General features: G+C 39.0%; 3 protein-coding genes across 4 annotated transcripts in view; 1 reads left to right on the top strand and 2 right to left on the bottom strand.

The window, feature by feature from the left end:
• The window catches only part of LOC146485509 (uncharacterized), a 9,810-nt gene extending 6,096 nt beyond the window's left edge, over window positions 1-3,714 (top strand). Inside the window, exons 8-16 of the mRNA XM_085103387.1 lie at window positions 1-679; window positions 821-1,514; window positions 1,937-2,011; window positions 2,101-2,163; window positions 2,540-2,611; window positions 2,974-3,057; window positions 3,147-3,223; window positions 3,346-3,537; window positions 3,682-3,714. The exon at window positions 1-679 is cut by the window's left edge and continues 334 nt beyond it. Of these exons, the coding sequence (XP_084959513.1) occupies window positions 1-679; window positions 821-1,514; window positions 1,937-2,011; window positions 2,101-2,163; window positions 2,540-2,611; window positions 2,974-3,057; window positions 3,147-3,223; window positions 3,346-3,426 (1,825 nt within the window). The 3' untranslated portion in view covers window positions 3,427-3,537; window positions 3,682-3,714. The remainder of the gene's footprint in view (window positions 680-820; window positions 1,515-1,936; window positions 2,012-2,100; window positions 2,164-2,539; window positions 2,612-2,973; window positions 3,058-3,146; window positions 3,224-3,345; window positions 3,538-3,681) is intronic.
• Window positions 1-17,500, bottom strand: part of LOC146485508 (uncharacterized) — an 80,333-nt gene that overhangs the window by 29,943 nt on the left and 32,890 nt on the right. For both annotated transcript variants that reach the window (XM_085103386.1, XM_085103385.1), the window contains exon 5: window positions 13,778-13,837. In XM_085103386.1, the coding sequence (XP_084959512.1) occupies window positions 13,778-13,837 (60 nt within the window). The remainder of the gene's footprint in view (window positions 1-13,777; window positions 13,838-17,500) is intronic.
• The window catches only part of LOC146485503 (uncharacterized), a 122,073-nt gene continuing 110,871 nt past the window's right edge, over window positions 6,299-17,500 (bottom strand). The window contains exons 17-18 of the mRNA XM_085103366.1: window positions 7,321-7,425; window positions 6,299-7,003 (exon numbers count right to left, since the gene is read on the bottom strand). Of these exons, the coding sequence (XP_084959492.1) occupies window positions 6,720-7,003; window positions 7,321-7,425 (389 nt within the window). The 3' untranslated portion in view covers window positions 6,299-6,719. The remainder of the gene's footprint in view (window positions 7,004-7,320; window positions 7,426-17,500) is intronic.

Genomic DNA, 17,500 nt, shown 5'->3' with positions numbered 1-17,500 from the left:
CGTACATCCAATTACTGGAGTCACGGATCGATACTGCCTCTTCGATCGCTTTCACGAAAGAAATTCCAGTCAGAGATCTTCTCTTCTGCGTCGCGTAACCTTGGTACCTGAATTGAATGGCCTGATCAACACAGAGGCAGAGGAACAGCTGCATAGTTCAATTGGGCGATCTAATTACTGCCTGAACACCATGAAGCCATCCAACCACTTGTTTGTGATGCGACTGAAAATCCACAGTCATAACGACAAGATCAATTCTACATTTAAGAGAAGGATTTGGAACACCTTCACCGCACAGGCAGGTCATCAAGTTGAAACTACTCTTGATGTCCACGGCAGGCTTGTTCTCAAACGAGGAAAGGCAAATGTTTTACAAGAATCGTGTAACAGTCAACTCTCCTGTCAGGCAGCTTCACCTAAGGTCTCCGCTAATGAAACTCCAAATTCCTCTCCGGCAGTCCATGTGGGATCTTCTGAGTATGACTTGCCGCTGTCACCTGTTATCCCGGTGTCAGGTTCACGTGTAAACGTTTCCTCAGCTGAGAGTGTCAAGCAGAGGAGACTATCCACGAGTGCTGCACCGAAAACATCTGCCTTTCCTTCATACTCTCAGCCGGGCACGGACAGCCCAAGTGCAAGTAAGCAACTAGTACCAAACTCTGACGCTAAGAATGTCAAGGTGAGGGAACTTTTATAGATAAAATGCTATCAGTAGTAAAGAACCCATTACCCACAGTAGTGTAATTAGTATCCATTTGTTGGTGTGTTGCAAACACAAACTTAACCATTATTTGTTTGTTTGTTCGTTTTTGCTAAAAAGATAAAGAAGCAATCTACGAAAACCTCGTCCTCTTTCGTGAATGCCATTAAGTCTGCTGCAAAACAAGCCGCCGACGAGGAGGCTCTTCTAGGAATCTTGCGACGAGATTGTGTAGCAAAGAGCATGAAGCCCGATGGAGACTGTGCGTTTGAGCTCATGTGCAGGTGGAGGTCAGTTTTGGCGTATCGGAGGTTTGGACGTCCCCTTCCAGGGAAGGTCTTAGAGGAGGTGGTCTCTTCACAACAAATCTCGTCAATGCGGCATGCCATTGCAGACGCACAAGAGCGACATGATCACGATAAGAAAAATAACATGTTGCATCACCTTATCAAGCAAAGTCTGGTGGATTGGTCGCACAGCCCTTCAGAGAACGGGGGAAGAAACGCAGAAGTACAAGCTACGCTGTCATCCTTGCCTCCTGCTGTTGATGAATCGGAATGGCTTGATTCCAAGGACGCCATAGATTTACATTCCCTGTTGATACGAACAGGAAAAAACCAGGTTTTCGGTGAGGCCTCAGAGCTGGAGGCATTCAGCTTGATGGTCGAGTTTCCACTGGCAATTTACTTGCCTGGCCACTGTGAACTGTTTCCAAAATCGACTCAGTACGATGGCTGCAAAGACTACCTGCTAGGAATATGCAACGGGAACCACTACTATCTTGCCGTGCCAAAAACATGGATACACTCAATAGGTTGGTTTTTCTTCTTTTATGTGTGTTACTTTACGATTTTTTGTTTTAGTAATAAATAACCGCTTTGCTTTTTTTTTTTTGGGGGGGGGGGTGGGGGGGGGGGGGGGTCAGCAAATATAAGGGCCTAAAGATTACTCCGGTATGTTTTTAATCAAACAAGGTTATATAATCACCCGCATCACCCGCTTGTCGCTGGAAACTGGTATTCTTTCCTCATTGGTGATTTTCGATTGCAAACAATCTGTTGATTCAACCATGGCTAAAGATTTATCAGTAGCAATTCACAACAACCCTCTATGTCCTGTCTTCAAGACCCGGCAGAAGTTTCCACCCTTCCCCATTTGGTCATTGTTTCTCGAACCCTCCTTTTACATATTTTGGCCAAATTATGACTGATTGATCCATTTTCATTACATCTGCAGACCCAAGCGAAGACAGAAAGGGAGCTAATAGGGCAGTGACGAGCACTAGCTATGACGTATCCTCACAGAGCAAAGGTGAGGTGGTGATCAAAATGTGAAAGCCACTTGCGATTAATTCATCATGTGAAGGTGCTTAAGATAACGCTACATGGGACCTTTTCTAGATAGGGGAGCCCATGGTTATCAAGAAGGAGACGGAAAGACTTCTCAGTTGGGGACCCATCAGGGTAAATATAGCATGTCGGAAAAAGAGAAAAATTATGACCTATAAAAAAAAGCCTTTGACGAAATCATTGCCGTCATCGTTCAACGCAACGTATGTTCCATTGGGGTACTGATTTTATCATCTCTCGTGATGTCTTGGAAATTCAGATGCAGCCTGTACAGGAAACAATTGAGAATTGCATACTATTCCAAGTAGCGATGTTCACCGCCCACGCCTCTCCTGTTGGACCAAATATGGCCTAGTTTTCTGAGAAATGCATATGCTTTAGGTGACGAGTGTGTGTTCACTCCGCTCTCGGTATAGGCAGAAGGAATAAAAATTCACTTTTATAATTTGTGGATTTTTTTTTTCATCTCTCGTTCTTTTTTAATCTGTAGACGGTGGCAAAGACAGCAGACTCGATGATGGCACAACAACTCATAGCCATGGTACAAAGTCACAAAGCAGTGGTAAGTTTTTGTAAATTGGATTCTTAGGTTTTAGGGAGGAAAAAGCAAATTATTTCGTGCCACGCCTCATTGGTTTTAAAACTGAGAAATTAACGAGAAGAGAGAATTAACTGTGCGACGTAAATTAAAGTATTCTAATGAAACTAATTAATTTACTGCTAAGCAAGAGCCTATTACGTAAATTTTGTTCAAACGGAGTGAAGAAAAATTGTTTTACAATATGGTGGTACTCGAGCATACCACCCTTGCAGTACCACCCACTTGTAGTACTTAAATTCACACAACAAGGTTAATTCTCAGTTTTCTTACAATGTCTATCGATGAACCCATCTCTATATGGTCATTTGTGATACTTTTTCCAGGTGAAGGAGTGCGCAGCGATGAGCGTGGAAAGCATCCAAAAGAAATGAAAGTTTCCCAAGAGACGCAAGTTCCTGATAACAGAGGTGATCGCAGACTCTTTGTGGAAGTTTCATTAACAAAGTCGGCTTGGGCATTGAAGGAAAGAATGTAACCTTGTTCTGTATTTTTACAGATCGTCTGGAAGACATTCCTCCGGTACAAGAACAAGCCCAGTTATGGAGGCCTTTGTCAGCCGAGGAAAGACAAATGGTAACTTATCCAGGAAATTTTTGTGCCATTTATAGAAATGTTTTATTCGAATTCTGAAATTGAATCCTTGTTGGTATTTACCCTTTTAGTCGTGGTTTCTCTTTGTTTTCGTTTGAATGTAGGTGCAAGGCATTTGGGTAATGGATGAAGACACTGACCCACAACAATTAATTTTAAAGAAGTTTAATATCCCACTTACGTAGCTTGACTTGAAAAGATTGCAGCATCCCATAAACACGAAGGAAGAAGGTTTTATACTTGATGCCATTGAAGGCACAAATACATCTTTCACATCTGGGTGGCTCAACGATGAGGTAAAAAAGTAACTGAGTAATTCATTGATCAGTTTAACAGGTGTGCATTTATTTGGTACAGAACAATGCACGTAAGAGTTGATTTCCAGGCAACCCTTTCCATGCTACCAACGATAAAGTCTTATTGTTTTTCTATATTTACAGGTCATCAACTTTTATTTCTCACTTTTGGAAGAATATGCTTTCGATGATTTGTCTTTGTTTCATGCTGTAAGTCGATCCTAAGTGAAATCAGACTCTCCGTGTTGAGTGAGCGACCCCGTGATGTACTATTAAAGAATAAGCTGTCCTGTTTCGTCCGCAGGAGACCGGGTTTCGAATCCTCGCCTGTGAACCATATTTTCGCAGAGTACGTTATATCTTACTTTTACACGTTGACTTGCTCTCTCCTTTGCGAAGTTGATGATGTCATCCGCCCCTGCAAAATCTGCAGGGGATACCAGATACGCATCCCAAGATCCGTTCATTGTCAAAAACAATCTCGACTCCAATCTGTATTAGGACCGCGCTTTTACTACGTCGAACGCAAGAAGTTTATTTATTTTTCTTTTTGTCTTTTGTACTTGGCTTTTAACAAAATTCAGAGACGTTGATCAAGGTCAAACAAAAAAGGAGCGATTAAAAAATACGAAGGGTGGTGTGGGTGTGGCTGACTTATAACACTGACCTGCTTAAACAGTGGAACCCAAATACAACGATCTTCGATGTAACGATACAATTCTACCTTGGTACATCGTTATATCGGGGTTCCATGGCTGTAATACAGCCACCTCTGATTAACTTTAGGACTGCTGTCCAAGATCGTAGCAGATGATGCTGTACTTCGCAACTTCAAGAGCATTAAAAATATGCAATCTGCTTGTTATCTAGTAGGCCGAACGCTCTTTCCACACAAATAAGGCGTCAGTGGAAACAGGTCATTATTTCGTTCTGGTCTGCCGCCATCTTGGATTAATCCCTAACCTGAAAACCTCGATCCAGATATCGACTAAATTGAATAAAGAAAAGAAAATCACATTTCAAAACGCTTGTTTCCGTGGAAATACCAAGTGTAGTCATTGTCAATTGCACGTGAAGTGATTGATGAACTGTTAAAATGTGTTACCCAAAAGCTACCTGATAAATTGTAGCAGAAGTTAGGAATGTTCAAAGTCATTGACCTCTCTCTCCTCCCACCCCCCAATCCTTCCGAAACCCGAATGAGGTCAAAACACTTGAACAACTCACCGATTAAGAAAGGCAATAGCTAAATAATATGCTGTCCAGGACAGAAAAACATCCTGAAAATCATCCCCCAGGAATGTGCCCGCCCCCACCCGTACCCCCGCCAGGGGCAAATTAGAAGGTTAATTGTTTACTCTCGATATATTAAAATTCAGCCTGAAACAATAACATCACTGTGAGGCTCCGGGGAACAAATAGTGAAGTTTATATGGGTTTATTTGCCGGAGCCTCGCAGTTATTTTTATTCAGTTTCAATCTGAATTTTAATATCTCGAAATTAGGCTATTGTCTACATGTTATCTTAGATCGAAAAAAAAACGCGCACAGTGTAAAGCTGTGATGATTGTTTCATAATATACCCAGTGACGGATAATATGCAAATAAACCAAAGTAAAATGGAGGGAAAGCTGAGAGGAAAAACATCATTTCCAATTTATTCTAAAACTGCGGCCCTATTTTCAATAATCATTGCTGAAAATATGCCCTGTATTGAGTGTATTTAAACACGGACCCTGATAGGCTACTCAATCGGGCCGCAATTTTACATTTCGCGCCAAAACTTAAGCACTTTAGCGAATCGATCGATTATTTTTTGGGGGGGTTGGAGTGGGGGGGGGGGGGGGGGTGAGGTGGGTGGAGAAAGGGGTTTTCCGAAAAAAATCCGTGATAAAAATTTATGATCCCTTTGTTGACCGGATTTGCTGGAAAATTATTAACCCTCGTTTTCAGGGAAATAAACCGATTACAACTAGCACTACAAGGCAAAGGCAAACTACGCCTAGTTCAAACGCCGAAATTTTCATGAGCCGAACTTAATTCAAATTAATGTCGGCCCAAATCACAAAAATCCCACCTTTTGATTCAGACGCCGAACTTAATTTTCCTGAAGCAAAACTAATCGAAATGTCAGCCTTTTATTTCTATTTTTTTTATTTGAAAAACGTTATAATAATTTATGCTTTAGGTTCGGCTCATAAAAAGTTTGACAACTGAATCTTTCGTTCTCAACTGATTCAGACGCCGAACTTTTCATGTACTTAGTTCGAGGTATGAGGTTCGGCTCATGAAAAGTTCGGAGTCTTAACCGGGCCTAACTCGTCAAATAAAGTTCGACTGACTGTGTTAGAACATAGCGTGAGGGCAAATTAACCCAACGGTGGAAACTGTTTTGTCCCACCGAAAAAAATCGCGAAAGTAGACGTGGGCGCGCTCCATCTACCAGGTTTTTCCTTGAACACTATACCAACTGGTCTTCGATAACAAAAGTTCAATATATAAAATACTTTATAACAATCCCTTGATCTGGTGGTACATAAATTAAATATATCCTCTTAAATTTTTCGGATTGTAGTGTCGCTCTATATTTTCTCGAGTTTTGCTGTGTTCGCGTTTTCGGATTGTAGTGTCGCTCTATATTTTCACCAGTTTTTTTGCGGGCTCTTCACAAACAAAAATCGAGTATTTGTACTGTGACTTCAATGAATTTATACAAATAATGTAAAATTTATAAATACACGCAGTAACTGGACACCCAAAATAACTACAAAGCAAAACTAGTTGGGTGACCATCATTTATCAATTGAAAAAATACAAAGACAGAAAAGAAGCTTAATGCTGAAACTGACTAAAATATTAATTTGCATGACATGAATTACGGAACAAATACATTGATAATACACACACAAGTATAAAATAAAATAAATAAGCACATAAATAAATAGAGAAACAGGAGAAGAGTATCAAAGGAGAACTCAAACTTGTTCAATTGCTCTTATTAAACAAATTGTACATTAATTATTTGTAATAATAGAAGTTATGCGATTCATATCTGGACAGTCTGGCTTTTGAAAATAAACATGGGATACACAGATTAAATGACATCAAATGTTTCTCCTAAATTTGAGGAGAGTTAATGCTGTGGAGTTGAAAACTGTCAAAAATAAATAAAACGCAGCTTCTTAGACAGAGTGGCAGCAAAATTTCTCCGCTAAGTCTTTACGATTTACAAATTCATGACGCAATGCTTCATATAAGACTCTGTATGTCGCAGATTTGCCTTCTCTTCGCTTCCACGCCATTAGCATGGTAAAGGCTTTCTCACGCCATAATTCAGTGTCTTTATCAAACCCAGTCAGCTGTGCATTGTTAAAATCCAGCCGACGCCCAAGCGGCCTCCATTCCTCTACATTCATTGATAGACGTTCTAGTTCATCATCAGACGGACATCCTTCTTTCACTAGACCTACGAAGGCAAAAGACTCGTCAGTCTATTTTTATAACTTTACAGAGAAATTCTCTTTTTTTGGAGATCTGTTGGAAGACAGAAAGGCATTTATGGCAGAGTGGACGTTGAAAATTATCAATAGATTTGGTAACATAAATACAACGAATACAAAATTTCTAAAATTTGATACACAATTTATGAATTTAATACAAACTTAAGAATGTGATAGTTGTATATTTGGTGGTCATGTCAAAAGAACGTAAATTAAAACCCAAACATTCAATTTCGTCTGACAGTCACTTTCTACATCTGCAAAAAACTTCAGAACTTATTACCTGTGTTGTCCAGAAGTCTGATTCGCTTGGAGCACTGACCAGGACTGGGGCATGGTGACCCTTTTTTGGATGTTGGCGTTTGCATATCTTCATCTCTTGAACTACCTGTAAGTGTTTGATTCAAATATTACCATTCCATCGTTCTGATATGCATGAACTTCTAGATGCCTCTTTTGAGGTAAGTTTAACTAATCTTTTATTTTAGAACGTCTCAGTTGAAAGGGAAAGTGGCGATTAGCAGTTTTATAGTTCTAATATGGTCCTAATCTTGGTATTTCAAGCAAGACCTTTCATTGGAGCCATTACGTAAAAAAAAAAAAAAAAGAATCGACTGAAGTACCACCATATTGCTTTCATTTGAGTATGAACAGCATTTCAGCCAAAGACCAAACAGCTAGACCTGTGCGCCTTAACTTGGAAAAGAATAAGACACCAAGCAGAGGAAAGTAGTGCTTAGAAGCTTCCCTCTGATGGATTGCACAGTGGGAGTTTTGTTAAAGACTTAAATAGTAGAACCATCCTAAAGGCATGACAGTAAAATATTCGGTTCAAATGTTTTTATGGTTGACCGCTATGGTTCAGAGTAAAGTTTATACCAACAGGTCAAAAGTCATTCCCTCTCGAACATACAGAGACATAGCTTCTGTAAAAAGGTTATCCCATTAGGGAGTAACCGATGGTAGTGCTACTTGTTTATTATACAATCAAAAATATGTAGTTCGACAGATACGTGCAAGACTTGACACCAGGACTTTATGGATAAATAGCTCGCATTTCTAACATTAAAAGTTTTATTTTAGGGAGTTGGTTTATATTTTTTGTTCGACTACCACATTCTAATTAACTAATAGTTTTCAAAAACTAATGTCTAGTTTCCAGACAAGAAATTAAAGAAGAAAATGTAATTCTTAAACGAAGTATCTGTCACAAAACTGTCACTAATTAATGTTTTTGTGCAACTGGCATACTAATTATGTTCAAGTTTACTAAAAATCGAAACCACATGTCACACCTTTAAGTCCTCAAATTAAACCTTCGAACCCCCAAAAAAGCTTAATACGTGACCAATTTGATACGTCACAATTTCTATGCGTTAACATTTAGCACAAATACTTGGAATAATAAACTTGAAACTTGTAAAGGCTGTTTTCCATATGATCGCAGATCGCAGATCGCAATAAGGTCTGCGATCGTCTGCGATCCTGCGATCGTGATTGCAGACGATCGCAGAAGATAGAACCATGCCTGCGATCGTCTGCGATCAATTGCGATTGTTTGCGATCAGCGATCTGCGATCTGCGATCTACGATCGTCTGCGATCATGTGGAAACCAGCCTTTAGATAGAACATGGTTCTTTATTCTGCGATCGTCTGCGATCACGATCGCAGAAGTAGTTTCCATATGATCGCAGACGATCGCAGACCTTATTGCGATCTGCGATCTGCGATCCGTGATCATATGGAAACCAGCCTTAAGATTCATGGAAAGCAATTTGAAATAAGATAAATTGTTATTCAAAACAATTTAACATGCCCACATGGACATGCACTTTTTTTAGTCACATTTTCATGCTCGCCTCACCTTTGTTTGAGAACCATTTTCTCAAACTAGGAATCGTCGGTATTTCACCACTGTGTTGGCAACAGCCCAGCTCTCCTCCTTGTTGAACTTTAAGGAAACAGATGCAGTCTTCGTGGGTGCAGGAGACCTGGCGGTGTTTAGTACATGGCTCTTCCTCCTCTGGACAGTAAGGGCATGTAACACAAAAGTCATACTTTAAGTTTCCCCACCAGCATAACTCCCTTGACAATTTTGCTAGCGCTTCTTCAAGAAAATTTCGCACAAGACTAGCCACCTCTTCTATCTCAGCCAATGGGGCTTCCTTGTCTGGTTGCGATTGCTTTAAGATGACACAGATGGACATTTTCTGACAAAACAAGATCAAGTGGTGAGCTTCTTCCCTCTGTATGGTGAAACTGGATATCATGTGGCGCAACACTGGCTCCCGCATGAATCCACTCTCAGAACACCATTTGATGCATCGTGCCACGAGGTGTGAGTAGAGACCATGAGGAACCAGCCCCGCTGGAAAACGAATGTACAATGGACATGGATCTGAAGGTGAAGGCTCCATTTTACTAAGGCGTGCAGATGGTTTCTTCAGCTGACTTGGTGTAAAATATTTTACGTCAGTCAGAGAGGATTCAAACTTAACGATCAGTCCGAATTGCTCCATCATACCCAATATGTCCTCCTTGATGAAGCCTTGCTCACAATATTTGGAAAACACGTGATCAGCAAGTTCCATGCTGAGGACACCTTTCTCTTCCATTTGTTTCCACAACGTGGAATGCCGCGATTCCTGAAAAAATAGAAAAGAAAAAAAAAAAAGACCAAGACGACAAAAAATACAGGAATGATTTGAGTACAGAGACACAACTAAACGAGACTTTTATACAACAGTTTTTTCGGTCTGTCAAAAACGCTAAGACAATAATTGTCATTAAATGATAGGAGATCTTTCCCACAAAAAAAGGACTGAACTTGAAAAAAAAAAAGTGTGAAAATTTCTGTGCTGATTGCATGGGTGTTAGTCAACATGGCACAAATCATACCAGTTGGATGGAAGGAAGTGTGGGAGCAACTTAAGGATTGCTTGGTCCCCGGCCATTTTGGGTCCTAAATGGTGAAAAATTAATAACAAAACAACGCAATATATTGTTTTACATACGCCACATTTCCCCCACCTCAACCCAGCTAGGTCTAATCTAAAGTAACATTTTAAAACATTGCGAACACAAAGGCTAGTAACTCCATTTTTCAGTTTTTATTTTTTTTTTGCAAAAGCACAAAGCCATTCGTAACATCTGCAAGGCTTATGTCAGATGTCAGACTGATAAAGGGTTCAAACCAGTTAAAGACAAGAAATCACTTTAATTGTCGTCTGCGGACCTAGGGCCAGATTTACGAAGTCATCCTAAGTTAATATGTATCCTAAGTATTTTCCTAAAAAAATTCAATTGTTCGACCAATATGCTATTGTTCAGAGAAAACACTTAGCAATCGAGTGTATCTTTTAAGATACACTCGATTGCAAAAACAATGACACCTGAAAAGCATAAACCCTGCACGATGAGACCCAACGGATTTGTGGGTAGTGTTCAAACAATACCCTCATATCCATAATCAATAATTTACCATTCTCATTCTTTGCAATAAAAAAATACAGTGCTGTCTTAATTCTTCCGAATAATTTTCTACCAAATATTGCTTAAGTTCATTGACTGATTTGAACTTCCTTAGGCAAATCGCGAATTGTACATCACTCATATTGGCCCTTGTTGGAAACTTGTACACTTTAATGAAAGCTTGGACAGTTTCCATCATTCACCACGTGCAACTAATTTTGGTCATCAACCGTCGCACGATAATAGAATATTATCAAAAAAAATTTAGTACACTTATACCCATAAAGCCACTGGGTCTCATCGTTCACGGTTTATATTTTTAGGTGTCAACGTTTTTGCAATCAAGTGAATCTGACCCCGGATTGTTTAAGGACACACCAGTACAGATCTGATTAGAATAGATCAATCTGGTACGGGTCACACCAGAATGCAGAACGAAAAACCTCTTCGGGCAAGTACAGGTCAAACTGATAGATGCAATTTACGTTTATGTTTCTCACCATTTCATTGTAACGACGAATGGTTATAAGCTGTCTAAATAGATTAATCAACCACTGGGCCTGTAGCACAACGGTGCTGCCATGCTTTACAATGATGCCGAGGTCGTGATAAAAATCCAACATAGTGGTAACTTCATTTTCATTGTCAATAAAACACACTTCCTGGATGATAGTTTGAAGTTGTTGGAGGCTCAAGTAATACATCTCCTTGGCAACCAAAGCTTGAATAACCTTCTCAAAGTTAAACCACCTAAAGGGCAATTAAAGAAAGACGAATTTTATTGAGTCTGATTCAGTCATGTTGTAAGTAAATCATTAAAAAAAAGAAAGGTGACCAAAAAGTGGCATGACAGCGGACATGACAGAAAAAGAGCACTATACCAGTTAGTTGATTCAAGTCAATTTTTTTACGGATAATTTTACTTACCGCAGTGGTACCTCCTCCCCCATGTACGGCTCTTGCTTCAAAACTTCAATCACGAGTTTCTGAAGTGCACAAACTCCTTCATCAGATGATCCTTTCGTATTATCGATTCGAAAGAAAGTGCGGATCACGTGTCCATCAACTTCCTTTCCAAAAAGCGCACCCTGAATCTCTGATTCCATCTTCCCGATGTCTTGACACGGTCTGTCAGCATGCGTTCCAACGATAAATACTGGGGGGCGTAGATATGGCAAAACTTTCTCCGGCTGTCTCTTGTCATCCAGTCGTTTCGATGAGCACAGAGTACTGACTGAACCAAGCCAGGAAACCAGGTTGTCCAGATTGGTCTCACCACTTGGGTTCTCCAGAGGAATGTCAGCACTTCCTAATCTGGCGTAGGGCTGAGCTGTGTTCTTTAATTCTTTGCTGAGATTGTAGACCAGCATATAAACTGCACGTGATGACAAGAACACTGGATAGGAAGCGTAATAAAGATGCTGTCCTGCAAAGTCCCACAGGTCTAGGGTCATGTGGTTTTCTGTCGATGTGGCGTCACTCTGCAGGTTGAAATCCTTCAAATGCTGAATAAGAAGACGGGTAAATTCTTCTGGAGGTAAAGTAGGATCGATATTCAATGCAGGTAGGGTAGATTCTCCAGCTGCTTTTTGGTTGTGGTGGATTGTGTGAACTTCTTGTACTTTCGCAGCTTTAGGTGTTGCTTCTTCCCTATAAGGAATCTAAATGAAATTTTTTCAATCGTCAGTAGTTTTGGAATGGTTTCCCAAAAACAGTATTTAAGAAAGGGAAGCTCATTCAAGGAATTCTTGACAACAAATTTAAGAAGATGAGGTTAAGGTTTGGGCGTCGTTAAAACCAAAAAAATCGTGATAAATAAAAATGTGAAACTTTCTTAATAGCAAAAATAATGACAAACGTATATAACTCTGACGAATTTTAAAATGAAAAAGAACACAGAAATGAAAGACCAAATAAAACTTCCAATCAATCATTGCAAACTTTCCAGAACAATAAATGGGTACCACTGTTTTACAAATAAAAGTCATTGACAAGTGCAACTAGACAGTGCCTCTCGATATCGAGACAATCTACCTGGAAAAATTATGGAAAAATCGAAACTTGCTGTGAATCAGGATAACCTTATAAGAACATTTAACTTCCTCTATAAGGGAAGGGTTCGAAGGCCTGATAGAGCTTAAAAGGTATTTTAAAAATGTATAAATATGAGCCCCAGAGAAGTCGATGTTGCGATGCAACAAAATAAATAAATTATTAATTAGAATCAGATATCACGTCACGTTTTGTCAAAAGCTGATTCTACATTGCCCAAAGTATTAGTGGGACAGTAAGAGAGTAGGGAGGGGAGTGAGGCGATTACTCAAGGAAGGTTAGAAGTCAAAAAAATATGTTTTTTATTAAAGACAAATTATGGAACTAGCTTAATGAATTCCATCTCAACTACGATAGTAAATGCAATTCTACAAAAAGAAAACGAACGAGAGGATGTTAAGCCATCTGTCGACTCACTACCGAAACCATAGCGGTATCGGAGTTAAATGCATCGACAAAGCACACCGAAATGGAAAAGTTTACAAAAACTTACGCGTACAACCCGGTTAAAGGGTAGGCCTTACGAAGTGTTTGGATGTGTTTGTAAACAAATAGATTACATTTTGCTGTGTGTCTACTCTGATAACGCACAGATGACGTCAAAATGTGTCAAGAACAAAGAAGGACGCTACGAGCTGTAGGCAAGTAGCATTTAGTAGCATAGTTTTTACCAGGGTTTGAGGTCCTCTGTGCGTTATCAGAGTACAGATGCACGGCAAAAATATTATATTTGTTTTATACAATGACCTGGGCATTTCGTAAGCCAGCATTACGTTGAATTAGCCGAGTCTGATTAGAGTATGATCCGAAAGGGTCGCCTGGGAAATTGAAGCAGGCTCTCATGTGTTAGCAATCCATCAGGAAGATTTTAACTTTATTTCAAATTTTAACTTGAGGCTTGAGTCATCCTTTCGGAAGTGCTATTGTTTGTAATCAACGGTATGATGACTGTCCTAAAAGTAGCTTAGTAAAGTTAATTCACGTATTGGTTTAGAAGCAGGCAATAGGAACTTCAAACAAATGCTGGTACAAAGCTTTCTCTCTTTTTGTTTTTCTTTTTTTTTTCCCGCTATGGCCCCTTGAGTTTCATTGTACTTCTATAGCAAAAATTGTTCGTGTTCAGGATATCAAGCTTGACTGAAACCGAAAATACGTTCGATATAGTTTAATATTTTCTGTTTTGACGTGCTTCCTTTTTACAAATAATGTAACTAACGTGCTTCACTTGAGATTTTTCCTCCATAGACTCATCTTCCTTAGCGGCGGTAAAACCAGACTATTCAATCAGAAAAATAAGACCTCAGTTTAGTTTCCAACGTTACCATGGGAATTTACTTTGATCAACATAACGAAAGAGACCTTTAGCGGTAACATTCATAAAGGAAAAAATGGTGGTTGCTAAACTAGGCTTTGACAAGTTGGGCAAGAATAATAAAACAAAAACTATGAATGTTTTAACTGCGCATGCAACGTATTCATTACATTGTGTTGTATTGTGCTGTTGTTGCATCGTACAGTTACTTAGTTCAGTCTAAAAATTCTCCTTCTAATGTATGTATGTCAGGATACCTTTGATTCATTTTGAACTCCTGGGTTTACACTTGTTTCATCTTTTCCAATCTGAGCAGCCACCATCTTTGCAAGGTCGTTTGCAAACTGAGACACACTTAACTTCTCGTTAGTTCGCTGCCAGTTCTTCACTTGATCAACATCAATTTCAAACTTTGATGGATCAACCTCTATTCCATCAGTGCTCTGCTCGTAAGGGTCGAATGGAAGACCTAAGAATGATTTCTTCAAACTCGTCTTTCCGGCTCGATCTTGGCCTATCAGCATGATTCTAGCACGATGCACCTTTACTTTTCCAGTCTTCAAAGCATTTGCATAGGCAAGCTGTGCTCTCGGTCCTCGTGCTTTAATCTCACTTGGTACTTATTGCAGAAATATGTTCCAAAAAAAAAAACATAATACACACATGGTTTAGTAGATGCTTTGAAAATAGTTGTAACTATTTAACAACAGTTTTAAACGTGTGGCTGAAAGGTTTCGTCATCTCATTTCATATTAAGTAAAATTTAGAATTTCTCCCGGACGTAACAGTTAGTCTCCGTCGTGGCATTTCGCGTTTCTTGAACACTCTACTGTGGTTTTTGACTGGACTCCTGACAGGAAGAACACAACATCTGAGCAGAAAGACTTCTCTCCATTTACAAACGTCAAAAGAGAATCTGATAATTTTGTTAGTATAAATTGTTAGTCGTATATAACGGAGTTTTCACGTGACAAGGAGTGTTGGTGGTAACGAACGCTTACTTTCCTCTGAAAGCTTTCCCTCGCAGACGAACATCGCAGAATCTAATAAACACAACCTAACACCATCGGAGACATGGAAAATTTTGATGATTGTGGTTGTCATTACACTGATTGATCGACAATAAACGCTTTAAATTGATCACGTGATGTGAGACAAGCCATCGGCGGAGAGACACTATCAGCGCTGTGAGTATCAGGGCAAAGTGTCCATCGGTCGAAAATGTCCGGATGGATTGTACTCGTTCCCGAAAAAAATCTTCCATTTATTCATCCAATTCATTACTTAGTAACAAAAAGGTGATTTTCGTTGTTTATTTTTTTACCCTTGTAAGTTGGATATTCGTCTTTTCTTATTTCAACTTTTCACCTTAAATTAAACTGAGGTTAAATTGGAAAGCAGTAAAATGGGAAACACCAGTCTCAGTGACTTTTAATTTATGCGGAAAAAATATGTTAGTGCTGAACAATAAAAAAAAAAATACTATTTTGCCCCACATCTATCGGTTTGATAGTTGTCCTTATCAATTTTATGTTCTTAAAGTAGCACAATATTCAAGTATAAGTCCTCGAAGTTTAATTCTCAGGCTAACATTAATTTTGTTTCTTTAAATAAAATTGAACGAACATCAAATTTCCGCAGGGCAACTATCAGCCGATAGTGCCTCGACAAAAACGCTCTATTGTTTAAGTAGAAACTACAATTCAGAGTGTAGTTAAAGGGGAAGTATCACGAAAATTTGCTTTCATTTCAAAACCCAAAATGTTTGACTGTCAATAGAAACAACGAAATAATTGTCAAGTTTGTTAGAAATTATCACCCCAGTGCAATAAAACTGTCGATTAGAGCCTCTGGCCAGAGACAGAGTAGGCCGGTGTGGGTTGAAACTTGAAAAATATTAGGCTAATGTTTTTCAAGTTCTCGCATTTTTGTTTCCAAAATGCGTTAGAACAGATCACGAGTTGTTTCTTTCAAGAATTGAGTTGATTTCGTTCCTCTCGTCATTCTAGAATTATTTGCCAGGTGATTGAAGGTCTTATTTCATCATTTTTAACAAAAGATATAAAAACCTCATGATACTTCCCCTTTAACTTATAAAGGTTACTTTAAATCTCAGTGAAATCAACCCTTTCCCGTGTATATTTATTTTTATAACGGGTCTCAGGGGACAGTTTAAAAACCCAATAAAAGAATACCAATAACAATTTTAAAAATTGTCATAGATCAAAATTCATCACCAAACCCTACTGGGGGAAAAGCAGATCAAAAAAATAAATCTACTTGGGAAAGGCTTGACCCAAGGGGTTAATACAGATAGAGGCTCCACACTTAACTGACGGGATAGTGGTACTCATCATCAATTAAAAACTATCGGTAATCATGTTTGGTGTTCTCAAATCAAGTGTATAATCCCACAGAGCTTTGCTTTAGGCCAACGTTCATTTTAAAAGCATCAAAAATCGCGCCACAAAAATTTAAACACACTATGTGGGTATTCCTAGCGCCCTTTAGTTGAAAAGTTAGTTTATACTTCTCAGTTACGATGTCTCTATTGCATTAAAGTTCTTTTGTCCTATCGTCACGTTCGGATAATTTTAATATTTATCGGACGACTAAACAACTAAGTTTTAATCTTGTAGTTTATCACGACCAAAATCCTTTTCAATTAGCTCAAACGTGGAACGTAAAACTCTTCCATCATTATAACCCTCAGCCCCCAGATACGCCTGCCAAATAGTAGCTTCTCCCAACCCAAAAACAGACAAGAAAATCCTCTGATTTAGACTATGAATTTTCTTCAATTTAATACTGTAATATTACCTGAACTATCGTTCGAAAGTCCATTTCCGTCTTTGAATATATCTTCCCCTTGTTTGGCTTCTTTAGATTCCACTGAGCTTGATGATTCATCAAAACCATTTTCTGTAATTTGCATTTCAAGGTTGCTTTCACTGGCTTCTTTGTATTCTCCAAGACTGCAAGACAACTCTGCTTCTCTTATTTGGTTAGCCCATTCCATTGCTTGTTTGTGGTCTCCAAGACTTTTATACGAGTCTGACAGTATCAGGTAAGCATGCAACTCTCCAGTTTTATTTCCAGTTTCCTTAGCAATAGTTAGGCTTTCTTTACCATGTTTGATACTTTGTTGGTAGTCTTTAAGATAGTAATACGACCAGGCTAGAACTCTATACGCGGATTCCTCTGCTTGTCTATTTCCAATTTCCTTAGCAATAGTTAGGCTTTCTTTACCATGTTTGATACTTTGTTGGTAGTCTTTAAGATAGTAATACGACCAGGCTAGAACTCTATACGCGGATTCCTCTGCTTGTCTATTTCCAATTTCCTTAGCAATAGTTAGGCTTTCTTTACCATGTTTGATACTTTGTTGGTAGTCTTTAAGATAGTAATACGACCAGGCTAGAACTCTATACGCGTATTCCTCTACTTGTCTATTTCCAATTTCCTTAGCAGTACTTAGCCATTCTTCACTATGTTTAATACTTTGTTGGTAGTCTTTAAGATTGTAATACGAACCGGCTAGAACTCTATGCGCCAGTTCCTCTGCTTGTCTATTTCCAATTTCCTTAGCAATACTTAGGCTTTCTTTACCATGTTTATTACTTTGTT

The sequence above is a fragment of the Pavona decussata genome, unplaced genomic scaffold, assembly GCF_977016875.1.
Source record: "Pavona decussata unplaced genomic scaffold, jaPavDecu1.1 SCAFFOLD_26, whole genome shotgun sequence".
Classification (NCBI taxonomy): Eukaryota; Metazoa; Cnidaria; class Anthozoa; order Scleractinia; family Agariciidae; genus Pavona; species Pavona decussata.
This window is presented reverse-complemented; position numbering and strand designations above follow the sequence as displayed.